At 34.6% G+C, this 23594-nt stretch overlaps 1 protein-coding gene across 2 annotated transcripts in view; it reads right to left on the reverse strand.

The window, feature by feature from the left end:
• LOC136031410 (disintegrin and metalloproteinase domain-containing protein 10-like) overlaps window positions 1–23594 on the reverse strand; it is a 198595-nt gene that overhangs the window by 7597 nt on the left and 167404 nt on the right. For both annotated transcript variants that reach the window (XM_065710960.1, XM_065710961.1), the window contains exons 12-14: window positions 14443–14610; window positions 8596–8723; window positions 3901–4015 (exon numbers count right to left, since the gene is read on the reverse strand). In XM_065710960.1, coding sequence (XP_065567032.1) covers window positions 3901–4015; window positions 8596–8723; window positions 14443–14610 — 411 coding nt within the window. The remainder of the gene's footprint in view (window positions 1–3900; window positions 4016–8595; window positions 8724–14442; window positions 14611–23594) is intronic.

The following is a 23594-nucleotide window of genomic DNA, read 5'->3' on the forward strand; positions in this document are numbered from 1 at the left end:
GGCTAGAAATTAGCCAGTTTCGGCCCAGGAGTCACATGTGACACGCCAAAATTTTCAATATATCAAAATTTAATTCCTTTCTTTCGTAATTTTTTTTTTAAATGATGGACCCCGTACATTTTACGTCATGAAATAAATGTGGACCTTGCTCCAGAAAATTTTTGTAACTTTGTTTAAGCAAATGATGAATCACGCTAATATTTTTGCTCGAACTTGGGCCGTAAATGCTCTTGTTAAAAATACCAAGGACAGTTAAACACAGAATGTGATTGTTAGAATTTGTTAAGTGGAAACTTACACAGCCCAGAAAGATCAGAATATAATATAATAATATTATATCATATTATAATTTTTATATATAGAACCAAAGATAAATATTATAATTTTCATATACAGTCACATAAAAATTATTTTTTAAATGGAAGAGAACTCCTTATTCAGTTAAGCAGTTTTTAGCAGCAGCAGATGCTAAAATGAAAAAGAGCAGCCTGATCGAAAAATGAACAAAGGATAAGTTAAAAATAAGGCAATACCAAACAGTTTAAAGAAGGTTTAGCTTTCATTTAAAGGTGTAGATGTTTTTGGTAAACAATATACTGTCAATGCTTTAATTTCTATGAAATAAATGCGATGCCAAATCTACTTAATTTGATTTAATTGTTTATTAAAAGTTTCACTGCGGCAACACTGAACAAAATATGATACTGCTGTACCATAAAAATTTCACGATTCAAGAAATAAAAAGAAAAGAAAAATCACAGAATTTGCTGTTATCGGGTGGGAAAAGACCTAAGGTGGGTCCAAGGGGAATTAAATGTTTTTATTTTTATGTCCCTGGTACTTTGAGGGCTTCAATAAAATTAGCATCGCCCGAGAGATTATAGCTGTTACGTTTTCATTAAGTATTATGTTTCAATTTGCTTTTTATGTCCCTGCAAAAATAGAAAACACAAATGCTTCTGTCACTATTCATCTTTTTACGAGTCTTTTATATTCTAGTGCCCTAGAAACTTTAATTTTTGATGGGATAGTAAATAGCAATGGACAACAGCTGGACATTACTGGTTAATGAAATGCTGAAATTATGAACAGCTTTTGCATTAGAACTCATTTCAGATATGGATGATACTACAGATCGAAATGGTAATATTGAGAGAAAAAGGGTACAAAACCAGCAGACATATAAAAATCTATGGAACGAAAAATTAAGCGAATCTCAAGAGGTCGTTAGAAAAAGTACAATGTTTTAATAAGTAAAAATAAATCTCAGAAATGACTTTACTTGTTTATATTATCAATAGAAGAATCGGTCTGAAATCGGTGAGAAATGTTGTACAACATGCAGTAACTTCAGGATTGATACATCATATAGAAAAGTTTTTTTTTCCTGATAAAACAAGAGCAAACGTTCGACTTTCCTTCGTTTTCGTCCGTGTATTTTTGGAGGCATAGCATATGTCGGCCAAACAACTGAGCAACGGTCCTGGTATCCTCCATCATGGCTTCTAGATTCCAGTGCGTCCTTTTTCTGATTTTTTCTGATAATCAACATCAGCCCTTTCAAGTAGATTTCTTTTAAATTATTATCTTGATGAAATTAGTTGTCACACCTCGACAACTATTTAGCCGAGGTGACCTTTCATTACTATTCATAACTATCAAGATGACATTCCATATATAAAACATTGGAGATGAGGCGCCTGATAAACAGCATTACTTTGATATTGTTGACACTTTTCGTCCGTGTATTTTTCGAGGCATAACACAAGCCGGCCAAACGACTGAGCAACGGTCCTGGCATCTTCCATTGTGGCTTCTAGATTGCACTGCGTCCTTTTTCTGATTTTCTCTTATAATTGACACCAGTCCTTTGAAGTTAATTTCTTTTAAACTATTATATTAATGAAATTAATTGTTACACCTCGACAACTATTGAGCCGAGGTGACCTTACATTACTATTCATAACTATTAAGCTGATATTCCATATATAAAATATTGGAGATGAGGCACCTGGTAAAAAGGATTACGTTGATATTGTTGATACTTTTCGTCCTTGTATTTTTCGAGGCATAACACAAGCCGGCCAAACGACTGAGCAACGGTTCTGATATCCTCTATTATGGCTTCTAAATTCCACTACGTCCTTCTTCTGATTTTTTGTCCTTTAATTAGTCCCAAAGAAGAAAGTACACTAAGGTCAGAACTTTTTAGTTTCCACTCGAAATAAGTGCTGAAAGTGAATCAAAAAGCCATTAAAGTTGACCTTCAGCTAATCTTGGGACAGGTTCAAGGCATTAAGCCTTTTTTATCCTTACTGGAATCTTTAATTCCTTTTAACTGATAAACACGTTCTAATTCGTTCTAGTGCAGAGGCCATAGCCTACTATTGTAGTATCTAAGGATTTGAATAGACCGTTCTTCTGTGACAGTTCCTGTCACACAAAATTACTTGACGAAGCTGGCTCCTAGGTTACATTTGACTGAGGAAACAATAAATAATTTGTGCATCATAGAGCATGCGGAATATGTCGCCAAATTATTGGGTACAGAGGACCTCAGAAAATGATAATTTAAGCATAACCATGGAGCTAAATGGGCTTAAATTTCTTGAAGAAGCAGACCTTTTCTGCAAATCTTTTGGTAGGAATTTGCATTCAATATCTCAGGTTCATTGAGCTTAACGCATGTTGAAATTCAAGATAAGTATAGATTCTGTTTTTGCTGTTGAAAGAGTGGAAGAATTAAACTATTTTAAAGAGAACCAAACCAGAGGGAAAAGAGTAGATGAAACAAACTAGTTTAAGGAGAACCAAAATAATGGGAGAAGAGATGAAGAATCAAGCTAGTTTAAGGAGAACCAAACTAGTGGGAGAAGAGTAGAAGAACCTCACTCGTTGAAGAAGAACCAAATTAGTGGGAGAAAAGAGGAAGAACCAAATTAGTTTAAGAACCAAAATAGTGGTAGGAGGAAATATGAATAGCGTTCATCGACTTCTTAAAGGCTTATGATTTTTTACATAGGGCATTGCTAAGGAAAATATAACGACACTATAGCCTCCGAAATAAAATTATTAGCATTATTGCTGCTTTATATACTGAATACCTCAGCGCTGTACAAATCACCGACATTGACACGACGGAATGGTTCCTGGTACATTCTCGTGTACGACGAGGCTATATGCTCTCTTCTGTGCTCTTCACTATTCTCATTTGCTATATGCTTCGGACATGTCACTTCGTTGGAAGGGCAGACTTGAATGAGAGCCAAACAGATAGTGAATTTCTGATGTTATTATGCTCCTTTCTCCTTTGTCATCTAAGAGAAGACTTATAGCAGAATACAGCCGGACTAGTAGGATTGTCAGTCAGAATTCAAAAGACAGTTGTCATGTACAACAACGTAAATATAACGGCGAGCCGGCCACTGAACAAGGGTGCTAGATGAGGGTGCGGAATATATATATTTTGGAAGCTTTATAAAATCTTATAGAAGCATAGGGCGTGAAATTAGAACGAGGATTGGTTATGTAGGCAATTCTTATACCAGACTAAAAAAGAGAAAATTTGCAGTAGCTCTGCAGTTAATTAACACGACTACCATTTACTGAATATGTCTTTTCAAGGCGGCAGGTGTGCCATTACAAATGGCATAAAATATAGGCAATGCAGTGATTGGGGAGAGAGGGGATATACGACGTTTGCCTTAAATGCTGACAACTTTTTTCTTTAATTTTAGATTTATACGAAAGTCACTTGAAGACTTTTAATTTTTCTATTTTTAGTTATAAGATATCATAAAATCTTTAGGGAGTTTCAGAAAAAAAGCACACTTGCTTGCCCTTGCAAAAGGGACGAGAATAGAAAGCAAAACTTTTATTAAACAAAAAAAAAAGACATACCTCCCTACATCTCTGAAAGACATCACAATATCCATTGTAATTATTGCATGGAGTACCAGGTTTAGCATGCATATCCGGGACGTCATAAGGGGTGTAGTTCCACTCGAAAGAGCTTCTGAAATAATGATAAATATATTCGACTGAGCATACTCCAGTTAATGTCACAACGCAAATTGATTTATAGCAGCCCTTCCCCTTTAATCACCATCATCAATCGTAACACAAATTTTACAATTCATTGAATAATTAGTTTGTTAAATTAGTTGAATTAATTGATGTAAGTAGAGAAAAATAAAATACGTTTGAGACATAAACAACCGATATCCCCTTAAGGGCAAAATTGATATCTTTCTAATTATCGTACGTTTTAATTTTTTATTCAAGTTCTACCATTAATTATACTACCTACATTCAAAGGACTGCCAAGAAAAAGGGACAAAAATAGACGTCTCGGCGGTTGGATGTTCTGGGGAAGGGTCTTCCCTACTTTCTTTTTTGGCCTAAAAGGCTTGTGCCAAGGTGACAAAACGACAGATTTGTTTTTTCACAATATATTAGATAAAATTTATTAAAAAGCTGCACCCAAATCAAGATTTGGATTTGCCTACCCGAGTCCGAAAAATTACAAAATTGCAATCTTAGTTTTGCTCTAAAAAAACTGCACTAATATTAGAAATAAGATTTAAGCAACGGATATGGAAATAGTTCAGGCCAGGGTTGTAAGCTGTGAGAAACTTCTTAGATTTTCCCTCCTCTTTTCCATACTACAAGTATATCTAGGATTTCCACCATTATATCTTATTTTTCTCGCATAATTTGCCTATTGTTTGTTGTTTCAATTTGAGTCGTGTCCTCCTAAAAGTCTAATTCCCCCCACCTAAAAAGCTAACTTTGTTCGTATCTGAAAAAGCAAGTACACAAGGGGCCAACAGCCCTGCACTAATAATTATCATACTTTTCATGTAATTAGTCTCGTTTTTTTCACCCGTTTTCCAAGTGTGAGACCTCTAAAATAAATTGCTGCATACATATCAGACGCATATAACCATTAAAATACACATTTAATAACAGCAGCATTGACACAAATTTAAGAAAAAACACCTTTTTATATATTAAGTTAGATTTTTAAGGAGTAAAACACAACTTAGCTTCATGTGGTCCATGATTTGACTAAAAAGCCTCCAAGTTCTGATATTTTTCGCTCTTATAAATATTCTCATTTTTGTCAAGTATATAATTATGCAAAATAAAGCACTGTAAAGCATTTTCGAGCTAGGTGCGACTCCTTTCTTGTGCAAACATGTAGGTCCACATCCACAGCGGATTGGGCTCCCTCCTAGAATTTTTAGTTATGTTACATATATGTATACTTTATGTTTGGTAACGGTGCAGTTTATGGCCTCTTCTGAACTACACACTAACTAGATAAACACTAATTAGATATCCTGAACTAAGCACATTAAAAAAATCTTACTTCAATAAAACATTTATCTATATATTTTTTAACTGCAAAAGTTTTAAGTTGTTCAAAGCTTTTTCTACTATGATTTTCATTTATTTTTTAGCTGTGTAATCAAACAGTTCGTGGTAACGAACTGTAGTAAGGAGCAACTAAGGCTCAATAGTAACCGAAACTCTAAAAAAACGGAATTTTATACTATTCATCGTTTAGTGGTGCTTAACCATTTTCAAACAGTTCCTGGTAACGAACTGTAGTTCGTTATTGAGACCCGGCTCAATAATAACCAAAATTCTAAAAAACGGAATTTTGATATCAATAGTTACATCAAAGGAATTACATTTTAATGCTGATTTTAGATATATAAATCTTAGTTATACCCATCAAAAGTTACGAGCATAAAAAAATTTGCCTTATTTTAGAAAACAGAGGGAAGCACCCCCTAAAATTCACAGAATCTTAACAAAATCACACCATCAGAAAATTATTTTAAATGATTATTTAAAATAAAATGATTATTTTAGAAAACAGAGGGAAGCACCCCCTAAAATTCACAGAATCTTAACAAAATCACACCATCAGATTCAGCGCATCAGAGAGCCCTACTATAGAAGTTTCAGTCTCCTATCTTTATAGTTTTTTATTGTTTAAAAAAATAGACCTCTGACAAAGAGTCAGACTTTAGCGTAAGGCGCCAGCGAGGCGCTGAGGAGGGGAAAACCACTTTAATATACGGAACAATTTCTGTTCGTCTTAAGTTTTAATATTGCTTCTTACTTGCAGTTAAAAACAAGACCTAAGAGCTCATATGGCGCTTGTGACGAGGTTGGAAGAGCCAAGAGCTCATATGGTATGAGCTCTGGTAAAATTCTAACAACCAATAGATTGCTTTAAGAGGAAAATCAGAGGCTTAATGCCGGTCGGGATTTAAAACAAGAGCTCTGAGTCACGAATTCCCTCTAAATATCAAAATTCATTAAGATCCGATCTTCGACTCGTAAGTTAAAAATAGCTCAATTTTTTAATTTTTCCTCTCCCTTCAGCCCCCCAGATGGTCGAATCGGGAAAACGACATTATCAAGTCAATTTGTGCAGCTTCCTGACACGCCTACCAAATTTTATCGTCCTAGCACGTCCAGAAGCATCAAACTCGCCAAAGCACTGAACCCCACAACCTAACTCCACCAAAGAGAGCGGATCCAGTCCGGTTACGTCAATCACGTATCTACGACAATTATAAGCGTTTTCCAATATTTCCGGTTTCCCCCTCCAACTCTCCCCAATGTCAAAAGGTCTGGTCGGGATTTGAAATAAGAGCTCTGAGACATGAGTTCCTTCTAAATATCAAACTTCATTAAGATCCGGTCACCCCTTCTTAAGTTAAAAATACCTCAATTTTTCTGACTAAAAACCCCCAGCTCCCTCAAAGAGAACGATCCATACCAATTATGTCAATCTCATATCTATAACTTGTGCTTATTCTTCCCATCAAGTTTCATCCAGATCTCTCCACTCCAAGGGTTTTCCAAGATTTCTGTTTTCTCCCTCCAACCCTCTATGTTCCCGGATCCGATTCGAATTGAAAATGGAGCATCTGAGATATAAAATCCTTCTATATATAAAGTTTCATTAAGATCCGATAACCCATTCGTAAGATACCTCGATTTTCACGTTTTCCAAGAATTCGGGTTTCCCCCTCCAACTCCCTTCAATGTCACCAGATCTGGTCGAGATTTAAAATGAGGGTTCCAAAGCACAAGATCCTTCTAGATATCAAATTTCATTAAGATCTGATCACCCGTTCGTAAGTTACAAATACCTCATTTTTTCTAATTTTTCCGAATTACTCCCCCCCACAACTCCACCAAAGAGAGCGGATCCGGTCCGGCTATGTCAGTTCCCTATCTGGGACTTCTGCTTATTCTTTCCACCAAGTTTCATCCTGATCTCTCCGCTTAAAGCGTTTTCCAAGACTTCCGCCACCCCCCCCCCCCTAATGAAACTGGATCCGTCGGGCTTTAAAATAAAAGATCTGAGATTCGAGGTCCTTCGAAATATGAAATTTCATTAAGATACGATCATTCTTTAAAAATACCTCATTTTTTCCAATTTTTTAGAATTAATCCTCCCTCCCCCAACTCCCCCAAAGAGAGCAGATCCAATCCGGTTATGTTCCTCCCTCAACGTCCCACTTTTTACGCTAAAGTTATTTACTGTTTAATAAAGTAGAATTGAGAGAAAGAGTAAAACCTTAGCGTAACGAGCGGGACGTTGAGGGAGGAATAGCCCCTTTCATACACGGAGTAATTTCTGTTCGTTTAAAGCTTTAATGTCGCTTCTTACTTTCAGTTAAAAAAAACTTGTTATTTTTATATTTAATTTCTTGTATGAGCTCAGCATGCAAAACAATCATAGCAATGTTCGGGAATACCTCATTTATTTATTTACACGTATTTCAGGAAGACAGACGTTTATCATTAACACCATTACAAAGCATTTTTTTTTTTTAGTTCTACATAAAAGTTTAAATTTGCTCAAATTTTTTTTCTTCCATGATTTTTGTTTTGTTTTTTAGATGTGTTATTTCTTGTATAGACTCAGCATGCCAAGTAATAAAACTGGTTTAGTCGGGAAACACATGTAATAAAATCATGCAACTATTTCCTTCCGATTTTCATTTCGATTTTTTTTTTCTTTTTGTGTTAAATGGTAAATGCGGATGGATGAGGGCTTTAAATTTTCAATAAATTAAATAAAAAAAAAAGAAAAAACAAAGTACACTGAAAGGGACTGAAGTTGAAAATCTAAAGCGAACACGGTCTACTGTAAATGTGAGTTGGCTGCCATCCCTCTCACGGTGAGGGGGATGTGTGAAACCTCAAGAGATATCCTTAGGCCCTAATTTCAGGTTTTCCATGAGAGGTCCTTCAAATCAACCTTTGGGGGGTGGTAATTAATTCCTAGCCTACTTTCATTGGAGGAATGTATTTGGATAAACACAAAATAAAGGAAGTCAATAAATCAGACCATTTTATTGGATTTTAAATAATAGAAAATACTCTAATGGTTTCTTCTGATTGTCACGGCACTGTAAGCTTAATGATTTTCAGTGTTGCCACTTTCCCCATTTCCGTACATTTCTAGTAATTGATACTAAATAGACAGCCAATATTCCATTCACAAGAAAAGACTTAGGTGCAATATAGTCGGGACAGCAAATGGATTATAGTACTTACAAACATTCTTGGTCATCTCCTGGTTTTTTACAGCAAAGCTCACAGGATTTAGTAGGAGGGTCACCAGGCTTTGGAAGACACTGACAGGATTCAAGGCCATATGCCAAACAAATGGAGCCGGTACATTCCTTAAAAAAGAGTTGGAGGAATTTCACCACACAACATTTAAATACACAGGACACAGGACTGGATCAGGATCAATTGATCCATTCTTCTTAAGGAGTAAAAACACTTTGAGCAGCTATGACTACGCAAAAATACACAAATGATTTGTGTTTTTCAGAGAGTATTCTAACGAAAACATTTTTGTTCGTTTTATTTTTATGCTTTATTCTTTTATTTTTGCTTTAATTTTTCCATTTTCTTTATTTTTGCTTTCATTTTATCGGTTTTAAGGACTGTTTTTTTGTGTGTGTTTTTTTCAAGAGCTTTAAAAACTTTGAGCAGTGATAATTGAGTCACAATACAAAAATGGGTTGTGTTTTTCAGAACGTATTATAACAACACCATTTCTGTTCTTTTTATTTTTTTTTCGCTTTTTTTAATTTTCGCCTTTATTTTTTCGTTTTATAGAGGCTGTTTATTTCTAAAGGGCTGGAAAAACTTTGAGCAGTGATAGTTGAGCCATGATACAAGAATGGGTTGTGTTGTTCAGAACGTATTTTAACAACAAAATATATTTCGTTTCTTTTTCTGATTTTTTTTTATATTTTCGATTTTATTTTTCCGTCTTAAAGACTCTGTTTTTTAAGGGTTAGAAAAAACTTTAGCTGTAATTACTTTTACTTTCCGTTTTTTAGAGTCCATTTTTTAAAGGGCTAGAAAAAATTCGAGCAGTGATAGTTGAGCCTTGATGCAAAAATTAGCGGTTTTGTTCAGAACGTATTTTAATAACAAAACATATTTTGTGTATTTTTCTTCTTTTTTTTTCAATTTTATCTTTCCGTCTCACAGAATCCGTTTTTAAGGGTTAGAAAAAATTTAAAGCAGTAACAGATAAGCTGTAATTGCTTTTATTTTCCGTTTTTTTAAGGGCTAGAAAGAGATTGAGCACTGATGGTTGAGCCATAATAAAAAAATGGGCTGTTGCTCAGAACATATTTTATTAACAACATTTTTGTTCGTTTCATATTCTTTTTTCTGCTTTTATTTTTCCGTTTTATGGAGTCCTTTTTTTAAGGGCTAGAAAACCTTGAGCAGTTATAGTTGAGCCATAATACAAAAATGGGCTGTTGCCCAGAACATATTTACCAACAACATATTGTTAGTTTCATCTGTCTTTTTTCTCTGCTTTTAGTTTTCCGTTTTACAGAGTCCGTTTTTTCTAAGGACTAGAAAAACTTTGAGCAGTGATAGTTGAGCCATGATACAAGAATGGGTTGTGTTGTTCAGAACGTATTTTAACAACAAAATATATTTCGTTTATTTTTCTGTTTTTTTATTATTTTCGATTTAATTTTTCCGTCTTACAGAGCCCTTTTTATAAGGGTTAGAAAAACTTTAAGCAGTAATAGTTGAGCTGTAATTGCTTTTATTTTCTGTTTTATAGAGTCCGTTTTTAAGAGCTAGAAAAACTTCGAGCAATTATAGTTGAGCGATAATACAAACATGGGCTGTTGCTCGGGAACGTATTTTACCAACAACATTTGTTCGTTTTATCCTTCTTTTTTTCTCCGCTTTTATTTTTCCGTTTTTTTAGAGTCCGTTTTTTCTAAGGGCTAGAAAAACTTTGAGCATTCATAGTTGAATAATAATAAAAAAGTGGAGTTGCTCAGAACGTATTTTAACAACAACATTTTTGTTCGTTTTATCTTTCTTTTTTTTTCTTTGCTTTTATTTTTTTTGCTTTATAGAGTCCGTTTTTTCTAAGGGATAGAAATGCTTTTAGCAGTGGAAGTTGAGCCATGATACAAAAACCGGCTGTGTTGTTCACAACGTATTTTAACAACAATATATATTTTGTTTGTTTTTCTATTTTTTTCTTATTTTTGATTTAATTTTTCCGTCTTACAGAGTCCGTTTTCTAAGGGTTAAAAAAAACCTTTAAGCAGTAATAGCTGAGCTGTAATTGCTTTTTTTCCGTTTTATAGTCCTTTTTTTAAGGGCTAGAAAAACTTTGAGTAGTGAAAGTTGAGCCATGATACAAAAATCGGCTGTGTTGTTCACAACGTATTTTAACAACAATATATATTTTGTTTGTTTTTCTATTTTTTTCTTATTTTCGATTTAATTTTTCCGTCTTACAGAGTCCGTTTTCTAAGGGTTAAAAAAAACCTTTAAGCAGTAATAGCTGAGCTGTAATTGCTTTTTTCCGTTTTATAGTCCTTTTTTTAAGGGCTAGAAAAACTTTGAGCAGTGAAAGTTGAGCCATGATACAAAAATCGGCTGTGTTGTTCACAACGTATTTTAACAACAATATATATTTTGTTTGTTTTTCTATTTTTTTCTTATTTTTGATTTTATTTTTCCGTCTTACAGAGTCCGTTTTCTAAGGGTTAAAAAAAAACCTTTAAGCAGTAATAGCTGAGCTGTAATTGCTTTTTTCCCGTTTTATAGTCCCTTTTTTAAGGGCTAGAAAAACTTTGAGCAGTGAAAGTTGAGCCATAATACAAAGATGGGATGTGTTGTTCAGAACGTATTTTAAAACCAAAAATTTTAAAAACATTTTTTTTTTTTCTATTTTATTTTTCTGTCTTACAGAGTTCGTTTTTTAACGGTTAGACAGAACTTTAAGCAGTAATATCTGTACTGTGATTGCTTTTATTTTCCATTTTATAGAGTCTGTTTTTTGTAAGGGCTAGAAAAACCTTGAGCAGTGATAGTTGAGCCATAATACAAAAATGGGTTTTTGCTCAGAACGAATTTTATCAACAACATTGTTGTTCGTTTTATCTTTCTTTTTTTTCTGCTTTTGTTTTTCCTTTTTATAGAGTCCGTTTTTTCTAAGGGCTAGAAAAACTTTGCGCAGCAATAGTTGAGCCATGATACAAACATAGGCTGTGTTGTTCAGAACATAATTTAACAATAAAATATATTTCGTTTATTTTTCTGTTTTTTTTTTTGTTTGTTTTTTTTTTCAATTTTATCTTTCCGTCTTACAGAGTCCGTTTTTTAAGAGTTAGAAAAAACTTAAAGCAGTAACAGCTGAGCTGTAATTGCTTTTATCTTCCATTTTTTAAGGGCTAGAAAAAGAATAAGCAGTGATGGTTGAGCCATAATACAAAATTGGGCTGTTGCTAAGAACGTATTTTACCAACAACAATTTTGTTCGTTTTATCTTTCCTTTTTTTTTCTCTGCTTTTATTTCCCGTTTTATACAGTCCTTTTTTTAAGGATATATATATATATATTCAATATATATATTATATATATATATATATATATATATATATATATATATATATATATATATATATATATATATATTGAATATATATAGTTGATATATAGTTGAATTGAAGCATGATACAAAATGGACTGTATTGTTCAGAACGTATTTTAATAGCAAAATATATTTCGTTTATTTTTCTTTCTTTTTTTTCGATTTTATTTTTCCGTCTTACAGAGTCCGTTTTTTAAGAATTGAAAAAACTTTAAGCAGTAATAGCTGAGCTGCAACTCTTTTTATTTTCCGTTTTATAGAGTCCGTTTTAAAACTTTAAAACGGTCAATTTTTAGATCATGACCTAAAAATGAAAAAAAGAGCTTGATGAATTTTACCAGACAATATTCAAAAATGTTGTTCTATATTTTGTATTCGTTTATTTTTCTGTTTTTTTTTTTATTTTCAATTTCATTTTTCCATCTTTCAGAGTCCGTTTTTTAGGGTTATAAAAACTGTAAGCAGTAATAGCTGAGCTGTAGTTGCTTTTATTTGTCGTTTTATGGAGTCCGTTTTTTCTAAGGACTTGAAACACTTTGAGTAGTCATAGTTGAGCCATAATATAAAAATAAATTGTTGCTCTGAATGTATTTTACCAACAATATATTTGTTGGTGGCATCTTTTTTTTCTCTGCTTTTATTTTTCCGTTTTATAGAGTCCGTTTTTTCTAAGGGCTAGAAAAAGTTTTAGCAGTGATAGTTGAGCCATGATACAAGAATGGGCCGTGTTGTTCAGAACCTATTCTAACAACAAAATATATTTCGTTTATTTTCCTCTTTTTTTTATTTTTGATTTTATTTTTCCGTCAATAATCAAAAAAAAATTTATATGTTGAATCAAATTCATGAGTTCAATAGCAAGTAACGACAACTATGCGGGGAGAGATTAACTCAAACTAATATAAATTGGAGTACTAAGCTGAAAACGATGTTTTTTTTTTTTGGGGGGGGGGGGGCTTTTAGCACTGATGGATGAGCAATAATAAAAAAGTGGGTTTCACTTTTCAGAACGGTTGTGTTGTTCGAGATAAATAGGAATTAATCCACATGGTCACACCGCAAAGGAACAGGGTGTACTTTGCATCATTTTGCGCATGCGCTTAAGGTATAATATGAATGACTTGCAAAAATGCGTCAAAAAATAAATCAAAGGAACTAAAGTGCACTTTTTTAATAAGAAATATACAAAAGTAATATATATATATCTCTCTCTCTCTCTCACTCTCTCTCTCTCTCTCTCTCTCTCTCTCTCCTCTCTCTCTCTCTCTCTCTCTCTCTCTCTCTCTCTCTCTCTCTCTCTCTCTCTCTCTCTCTCTCTCTCTCTCTATCTATCTATCTTTTCTCCTTTTTCTTTTTCTCTTTGAACTGGAAAAGGGACAACATAAAAATCTTAATTTTTGTGGTAGGTTTGGTATCTTTTTTTGGTAGGTTCAATGGTAGAAAATGCAGAAGGAGTCACACCAATGGCCCCTGAAATTACTTAAATATATTCAACAATTTTCATAAAGTTGCCTGACTGTTTGCTATTTCGATGGTCTGACTCATGAATTAATTCATGATCTAGAATTATGCGTGATCTAGTTCAAATTAGGAGCTCCATTAACCTTTTTCTTCTGAGTAGCGAAGGTTTTTCCAACGATTTTTCAAACCGCTCAAATATGAGTGTTATTCCTAGTGGCACGGATCAAATACTTAAATAATTGACAAAGCCAGTTACTGGGCCTTCAAAACACGGACAGTTATTATTTTGCTTTATTATTTTTTACAAATCTTGAACTCCAAGGTAATACAATTGAGTTCAGAGCTTAATCCTTCAGAGGTACAAATCAAGGTGTTTAAAGTAAGGGCAAGAGCCAAGAACTGTCATTGGGGAACGGAGGCTAGATTGAAAGAAAATCATGCTTAACTCTTTTTTCGGCACTTCGCCCGGATCTAGAACTTTTCAATGGATTTCTGAGGAACCATAACTCTCCTAAAACAATGTTTAAAACGTAGATGTTAAAGCATTATTTATGATTAAAATATAGATTTTGCTGCTAATTAAGGTAGCTGCAATGCAGACCTCCAAAGAAGCGGGAAATATAATAATGAAAAATTACATTACATTAACAACAAGTGTGTTATTAATATTTAGCAATATTGATAATATTATTTAAGTTATTAATTTGTTTACCCAAACTTTGTCAAATAAATGTTAGCTAAAACTCTGATTGTAAGTTGGAAGATTTGCTGTTAATAACACGTTGGACACAAAGTAACAGTTTCTGCTTAATTTTGTCGCCATCTATGGATTTCAACTTAAAAAAATATGTATTTTCAAAAAAAAAAATTCGGAAAATCCAACGAGAAAACCCCATAATTTTTACAGTTTTGAAACAATCAGAGAGATCCTCATTAGATGTGTAGATGGCAATATTACCGTATACACAAAACCAAATCAAAAAGCAATGATCCGATCTACTTACGCCCATAAAGCAAACAAATTCATCATTGCACACTGTTTTGTTAGGTTTATTGATTGATAGTGGACATTCAGCGGTTGTTCCGTCACAATAACTGGAGTCTCGGCAACCATTGTCTTCTCTGCACTTGGCTCCCTGTTTTAATAAACATTCTTCTGTGCAGCAAGGGCCCTAGAAGAGTTGATAATTTTGAAAAAGAATGAAGATAGTTGTTGCCTAACCCATTCCTTCTTCCTTATTTCTTTCATTTCTATATTTCTATATTATATATTTCTATATTTCTATACATTTCTTTATATTCTATATTTCATTCTATATTTTTTTCATTTCTTATTCCTTCTTAAATAACTACAACAATGTTAAAGAGCGCAAGGTTGAGTAGGGAACAGCCCCTCTCATATACTAGATAATTATATTCTTTTACTGTCGCTCTTTACTTTTATTCGAAATAAAACGTATTTTCAATTTTATCTAAAAAGACAGATTTCTATAAATCTTACAAGTTCAAGAGACTGTTCAAAACTCTTTCGTTCGAATTTCCCCTTGTAATGTTCCCACGTCCATGTAATTCAAATAACCATAATTAGGTTGAATCACCCTAATCCTTATTATCAAGGACAAGATGAGATTCTACAGGGGAACTTTTCAATTCGAAAATAGGCAACGATAGAAATGGCCCAAATTTAGAGTCTTGATTTTACGAAGCGTAAGAAACAATCCAAATGTTATCCCTTGCAACAACAATTTACCACTTGAATAATCATTTTAGTAGCATGTCAGCTTAAAGACTTTGTGCTTGTTTTCTGAGAGCGTTGTCAGCAGAAGAGAATCTCTATGCTTTCCCTTTCCTTTTCATGTCTGAATGATGAACTCAAATGAATAACTTTTCAACGCAATAACGACGGCTTAAGGAAAAATAAATGGCCGATTAGTGTCAGCATTGACCATCTTGATCAATGTTGCCATTCAATCAATATAAACATTGAGAATGCCACTAGGACGGGATTCTAGGGGACAAATGCCTTCTCTAAATTACCAAAATGCAGCAGGAGCTCCTACAAAAGACCGATCTCAAGGAAATGGGCTGGTTTCAGGTCATAAGACTTCCCCTGAGCCCTTGCCAAAGTTTTTAAAAAAATAGTATCTCTGATGATTGTAATACTATTCTTTCATTATTTCATACAGACATGAAGGCAACCGTCAAATCAATTGAGTCACTTATGACCCAGAAACTCATTGAGATACAAAAGTTTCCAAAGCCTTTTCGTGCTCCAAACTGTAAAACCTGTGTAATACGACCAGGAAGGGGCTTGTCTGGACTTCCTTGAAGCAATTATTCTGGGAGTGTTTAATTTTAGTTTTAACAATCGCATCTATCCCAAGCCTTATTTGATTTATATATATGCTTTGCTGATGACAGCCCTTGTAGGTATGTAGGTATAAGAATCCTGTGTGTGTGTGGGTGTCACAGGGATTAACCAAGCTCAAATAGACTGAAAGCCGTAGTCAATTTTTAAAAAAGGCTTAAATTTCTTCTCTGATGTTCATTTTAAGCCTTGAGACTCGCATCTCTGGAGGAGGCTGATAACATCCTTAACTAACCGGAAACTTTAACTACGTCGCCTGGAACCCAATTAAGGGCTTCTATCCTTTGAAAACCAGTCTTATCTGCTCTTAAAATATAGCCCTTGTATATAGACCCAAAATGTTCATTTAATGGTTAAAAAAACACTGTTTTCGGAAAATTCCCCATTGTTTTCCCATTCTTGTTGTTTTCATTCAAAAGTGTAAACAATTGCAGTATCTTCATTATTTTTCTACAAGTACCCATAGGCTCATAAATCTTTCAAAAAATAATTAACCAAGCCTTTTCGTACTCTAATGCATATAATAATTGCAAGGCGCCACTTCTATATTTATTATTAGAAATGAGACAACCGTCCACGCAGACGGCTTATTCGAAGATAGTAGAATTCTTGAAAAATGTAACCAAATCTTTCTGTACTCTAAAGCATAAAATACTTGCAAGTTACCACTTTCAGCCGTCCTGGCTAAGTGGTTGGCGCGCTGGTGCGGGAATTCTTCAAGTATAAAATAATTGCAAGTTACCACTTTCATATTCCTTGTAAAAAATGAGACAACTGTCCATGAAGTCGACTTATAGATAGCAGATTTCTCGAAAAAATGTATCAAGTATTTCTCTATTCCAAAATACTAAGTAACTGCAATATTTTCATTAGTATTATTTAATCTTTTTACAAACAAAAAGACACGCGTCGACACAGTTGAGTCGTATATCGCTAATAAGACTCTTTAAAAAATTTATCCATACCTTTCCGTACTCCAAAGTATAAAATAACTACAAGCTATCACCTTCATATCAAACAGTTTGTGGTAACGAACTGTAGTAAGGAGCGACCCAGCTCAATAGTAACCAAACTCTAAAACATGGAATTATGATACCAATAGCTACATCAAAAGAATCGCATTTTAATGCTGATTTTAAATATATAAGTTTCATCAAGTTTAGTCTTACTCATCAAAAGTTACAAGCCTGAGAAAATTTGCCGTCTTTTAGAAAATAGGGGAAAACAAGTTTCAAGCTCCTATCTACAAAAATGTGGAATTTTGTATATTTTGCCAGAAGACAGATCACGGATGCGTGTTTATTTATTTTTTTTCCCAGGGGTGATCGTATCGACCCAGTGGTCCTAGAATGTTGCAAGAGGGCTAATTCTAATGGAAATGGGTTGTCCCCCCCGCAATCCCTCGCTCTTTACGCTATAGCTTTTAATTGTTTTAAAAAGTACAATTGTGGCAAAGAGTCAAACTTTAGCGTAAAGAGCGAGGGATTGCGGAGTTTACAACCCATTTCATATACGAAGTAATTTCTGTTCGTTTTAAGTTTTAATGTTGCTCCTTACTTTCAGTTAAAAAACCTTGTTTTTTTTTTTATTTAATTTCTTATATAAAATGTGACAACCGTCCGTTTAGTCGACTTATTAGTAGATAATATACTTCTTGAAAAAAGATAAAAGCCAAGTTTTTACATATTCCAAAATTTAAAATAGTTGCAATGCGGCGCTTTCATTACTTTTTGACAAATAGAAAGATACCCGTGGATGCATTCGGATTGTCTATGGCTCATATACTTAAAAAAAATAGCCAGGTCTTTCCCCACTTCAGAACATAAAATAGTTGCAATGCGGCGCTTTTATTACTTTTCGACAAATAGAAAGATACCCGTGGATGCATTCGGATTGTCTAAGTTTTTCCCCACTTCAAAATATAAAATAGTTGCAGTTCGGCCCTTTCATTACTTTGAACTTTGAAAGATACTCGTGGATGCAATCGGATCGTCTATGGCTCATTACTTTGAAAAAAATAGCCAAGTCTTTCCTCACTTCAAAATATAAAATAGTTGCAATGCGACAAGTACATTATTTTTCTGCAAGCCAATGTAGCCGATCGGCCCATGGCTCACACTTCTCTTGGAGAAAAACCGTGGCCAAACGTTTAGCACTCAGAAGCAAAGATATTCACAATGTATCGTTTTCACTATTTTTCAACAAACAAGAAGGCAACAACCAAAACAGTTGAATAATTTATGGTTCATAGATTTCTTTCTATTCCATTAGAAATCCAATCGACGGTGACAAAATGGTAAGAAACGATCCTTTCAATACATCTTTTATTCATTCTATTTTCAGTAAAAGAAATCCGAACAAAGAGAGAGAAATTGAGATATTCGGCTTTGATGCCATGATTGGATGATAAAAGGTTTTGTGGGTTTTTATCCCTTGCCTGATGGCCCTCAGAAACTATTGACGAAAATCCACTTATCTCATTAATAGTCTACAAGGAACAATTTCAGATATTCTTTCTTCCGCAAGGATAAACTTAGGCCAAAAAAATAATTTATTGATGTTTTTCCCTTATCTGATACCAGAATATCGTCATTTATTATATGAAATTTCTTCGTCTACACTATTTAATATTCATTCACTATTCCTTTGTTATCTTTAACGAATAAAACTGAAGAAATAAAGTTTAAAAAGAGCTGGAATTACAATCCAAAAAAAAGCATAGCATGTACGATGCTGCGGCCTCTCCCAAGCCTCTCAGAAGGCTAGAATCTCGTAGCTTTACTGAAAGCTAAAAGGATTGCAAGAAAGAAAAGCTTTGCTTAGCCAATAGATTTCCTATGCATCCGAAGGAAATGGATATACAAGGAAGATGTCATTGATTAATGTTTTTTTCGGACAAGACAAAGGCTGTTCCGCCCAATGCAGCACTGAGAAGCTACTTTACCAAATTATTCCAGTTCCGTTCCAGTTCCAGTCGGACAAGACACAGGCTGTTTCGCCCAATTCAGCACTGAGAAGCTACTTTACCAAATTATTCCAGTTCCGTTCCAGTTCCAGTCGGACAAGACACAGGCTGTTACGCCCAATGCAGCACTGAGAAGTTACTTTACCAAATTATTCAAGTTCCGTTCCAGTTCCAGTCGGACAAGACACAGGCTGTTCCGCCCAATTCAGCACTGAGAAGCTACTTTACTAAATTATTCCAGTTCCGTTCCAGCTCCAGTCGGACAAGTCACAGGCTGTTCCGCCCAATTCAGCACTGAGAAGCTACTTTACCAAATTATTCCAGTTCCGTTCCAGTTCCAGTCGGACAAGACACGGGCTGTTCCGCCCAATTCAGCACTGAGAAGCTACTTTACTACATTATTCCAGTCCCGTTCCAGTTCCAGTCGGACAAGACACAGGCTGTTCCGCTCAATTCAGCACTGAGAAGCTACTTTACTAAATTATTCCAGTTCCGTTTCAGTTCCAGTTGGACAAGACATAGGCTGTTCCGCTCAATTCAGCACTGAGAAGCTACTTTACTAAATTATTCCAGTTCCGTTCCAGCTAAAGTCAGACAAGTCACAGGCTGTTCCGCCCAATTCAGCACTGAGAAGTACTTTACCAAATTATTCAAGTTCCGTTCCAGTTCCAGTCGGACAAGACACAGGCTGTTTCGCCCAATTCAGCACTGAGAAGCTACTTTACCAAATTATTCCAGTTCCGTTCCAGTTCCAGTCGGACAAGACACAGGCTGTTCCGCCCAATTCAGCACTGAGAAGCTACTTTATTAAATCATTCCAGTTCCTTTTCAGCCCCAGTCGGACAAGTCACAGGATGTTCCGCTCAATTCAGCACTGAGAAGCTACTTTACCAGAATTATTCCAGTTCCGTTTCAGTTCCAGTCGGACAAGACATAGGCTGTTCCGCCCAATTCAGCACTGAGAAGCTACTTTATAAAATTATTCCAGTTCCGTTCTAGCTCCAGTCGGACAAGTCACAGACTGTTCCGCCCAATTCAGCACTGAGAATCTACTTTACCAAATTATTCCAGTTCCGTTCCAGTTCCAGTCAGACAAGACACGGACTGTTCCGCCCAATCCAGCACTGAGAAGCTATTTTACCAAATTATTCTAGTTCTGTTCCGTAATCAGTATGTGTCCGAATAAATGTCAGTCAAGCTTTACCGCAATTGCGGCCTTTTTTTGTGAAGACATTATGCCAAATGAACTGCATCGTCCCTACAGACACGAAGCTGAAAATCAGAATGAGAATCTTTAAAGACTCATTTTTGAAACTTTCGGACTGTTCAGATTAAAAGATTCATCTTACTATTGTGATCAAACATCTTATGGCTGCAAAGGCATGACAGGAAGTGAAACGATGGTTGGGTGTCCCTTGTTCCATTTCTTCGTTTAAGAAATGAGAAAAAATTATTAGCAAAAAATTGTTCCCCAACATTTTTTTTTATTGAAGTGGGATTTTATATAAGCAGTTAAAGGTCAGAAAAGTTAGAATCGTGAAAGGAAATAAAGGAAAAGAATGTGAGAAATATATGAAGGTAAACAAATTATTTTCTAGATATGAGAAGGAAGAGGAAAGGAGTTATATCCAGGATATCTCAGTACGGACCAAACACCACAGGATAGAAAAAAGAAAAGAAGAAGAATTTAAAAACATGTATTAGACAAGGATTTTGTATATACTTTTTGATATCAGAGACTCTATTTATTTTAATAAAGAAGGGAACAAGATCTTAGAATGTGCGATAAAATGACCCCTCCCCCGAAATTTATATCATCATCCGTTCTATACAAAAAACTGGGGTAGGGGGGCACTTTTGTGTTAACCAATATAGTAAACAAATTAAAGTGCCTCGTATTTATTTTTTTCTGGATCACAATGTCCACAGACTTTTTTTTTCAGGAAAAAAAGGTTACCATATTCAAAATGTGTAAAAATTTGTTGAAAATAGCTCCAAAACTAAAAACGATGGGACAAAATACACACACCTGTAAATTATTTTCTAAGTATATATAAGGCGATACTCTTCTTTTAAACACGGCTTTTGAAACCCGGGCTTTATTTTCATGTCTTTGTTATTTGGTATCGAACAACATCCAAATTTGTTCTTTCAGTATCAAGAACAGCCAGAAAGTTTTTCGGCAAATAAAAATTTTAACGACAGTCCCGATTGGGTAATTTAGAATAGAGTATCTCAGCTACTATAAGCTCGACACAGTTTAAAGCCTCCTGAGGTCGACACACTCTTGTACCTGGCTATGCTATCCATACCATTTGAAGATAGTGCTTTAGTCACCACAGGAAAAGCTGTTGCTTTTTAATTGTTTTTCGAGTCTCATTTCACCCTGACCTAGAGTGTAAGGCACTTTTTTACCCTAGAATACTAACGGTGGGTAGAATTTACCCCTACGAAAATAAATCTATCTTTTTTCGTACCTTGAGGGTTATAGAAAGGAAGTAGGATTTCTTGTATTTTGTCTTTGAACAAAGGGAGCTAGTCGGTCAGTTAGTCTTGTATCGACCATCAGCACAGGCAGAGATAAAGGACGTGAGTGGGTAAATTTTACCATTCTTTAGTATTTGTGCAACTTTTTTGCTTTCAGTTAGTAAGTCAATTTCTCGATATTTAAGGCTTAATTGTGAACCTTGTTCTACTTTTAGTTGCTTTATGTAGTTGACAATGTTGCACCGATGTGTCATATTTCAACAATTACAAAACAAACTTAATAGATTTTTTGGTATTATTACAGTGGTCTATTCAAGGTGTTTTTTTTTTCAGTAAGGAGCCAACGTCCGCTTTTCGACAAAAGAACTACATAACTTTAAGAGAAATGTGAAGAAAATGAAGATGCAAAATCAAACGGCAGTGATGGCAAAGACGAATAAGTTGAAGCAAAGGACCTAAAACTGTCTGACAGCGATGAAGAAGATCCTACTTACGTTCCTTATGACGGCTCAGAAGAAGTGATCCCACAGGATAGATCGTACTGCCCAAAGAAGGGCAAAGTTGTCCTATTTCTGTCAACTTGTCACAAAGGATATACTCTATTAAAATCTTCCAAAAAGCCAGCCTAAAAATTGATTTCTATGATCAAACTATAGGAGAGTCGTTTCCTTTGATCAAATAATTCTAAACATGAGTGCAAGTCGAAAGACAAGGCGGTGCCGATGACCGTACTGTATGGCACGATGAATTCAGCTTTCATCAAATAGTTTATCATTTATGCACACCAGGTGGGACAAAAATCTTATTAATGGCGTGGTTTTATGATGACTTTGCATGAGACGCTGGTAAAGCCGCATATGCAACAAAGTTATGAAGCGCCAGATTTGCTACTCCGACTCTGAGGAACTATTGAAGACATCCTAAAGGTGAATTCTGTTTATCAAACAACAGCCACAGGGGAGAGAAAGAGGACAAACGCCCGGTTCTATCCACTTAGTAAGAGTCTCAAAACCACTAATCACTTTACCTAATGCCGAAAGCCATTTTGTAGCGAACACCTATCATTATTGTGCCTAGAGTACGGACCAGAATAGCCTAAAGATGTAGGAAAACCAGTGACTCAGAAGAGAATTGTCTACTTATTTGTCTTATTTTTATCCTAATGATTTTAAAGAAAAATTAGCCGAAATCATCGATGTCAAAGATTAAGGGGTATAATTTACCCTCCTTAGTGGTAATCTTCCTCGGTGTCCCCTTTAGTATCCTAGGGTTACGGCAAATCCACAATGAGACTTTAATAATACTTCTGCATTCTACTTCTACACTTCTGCTCGGTTTCTTCTACTCTGTTCGAATTTACTTTAAAAAATTTAATTTTTCTTCTTTTTGTTTTCCTTTTCTTTTTTGTCTTTGTCCTTTTCGCTTCTTTTCTGTTCACTGGCTGACATTACCCTTGTTTTCTCGGTTCTTTAATTTTAATATTCATCTATTACTTTTTACTTGTTTTCATAAGGCACTATCGCCCAGTAGTGGGTTTTGTCCTTAAGCAGATTAATATACATAGTCTATAATTCACTTATTATAAATCATAATTACCAAAGAGATAGACAAGTGTTTTTTTTCACATGGTTGTGAAAAGCAATATTAGAATTGAAAACAAGCGGATAATACCCTAAATGTGAAACGAACTGAGATCCCCCTTAGTCTCCTAGTCTTTACAGTAAAGCTTCACTTGCACTTTACTGAAAACTAATAAGTACGCCATGAATCGAGCCTGTTGGTTATCTCAATTGTTCTATTTGCCAATTGTCTTTCAGAGTATTTGAACTAGAAATATAAATGTTTCTGAAAAAACTGTTTGCTTGTAAACAAAACTGGTCTGTCTCTGAAACTTTGCAGCAAAGAAGCCCAACTGATATTGGTTTTCAAAGAATTTTACAACAGAAGCACATGTTCCAAAATATATATTCATTTCACAGTAGTAGTGGTAATAGTAGTAGCATTCTTTTCACAAATGTGCAAGTTAAACTTTATGGTAAAGAGTATGGGGTTGAGAGGGCGGTAATATCTTTATATTTCTGAAAATTTCTGCTTACTTTGGGTTTTATCACTTTCATGCAACAGAAAAAAAGTTTTAATTATATTTTTATGTCCTTAAAAATAACATTAACAAAATTACCATAAAAAATTAACAATCAATTTCTCTAAGTCTATGTATTAAATCTACTTCAAGTTAAAAAACACCATGACAAAATCTGGAATACAGTTTTGTTCGAATATTCATACCAAAAAATCAATTTGCAACCTTTAGTTCATACACAAGTCCTCGATTTTTC

Source organism: Artemia franciscana, chromosome 9, assembly GCF_032884065.1.
Source record: "Artemia franciscana chromosome 9, ASM3288406v1, whole genome shotgun sequence".
Lineage (NCBI taxonomy): Eukaryota > Metazoa > Arthropoda > Branchiopoda > Anostraca > Artemiidae > Artemia > Artemia franciscana.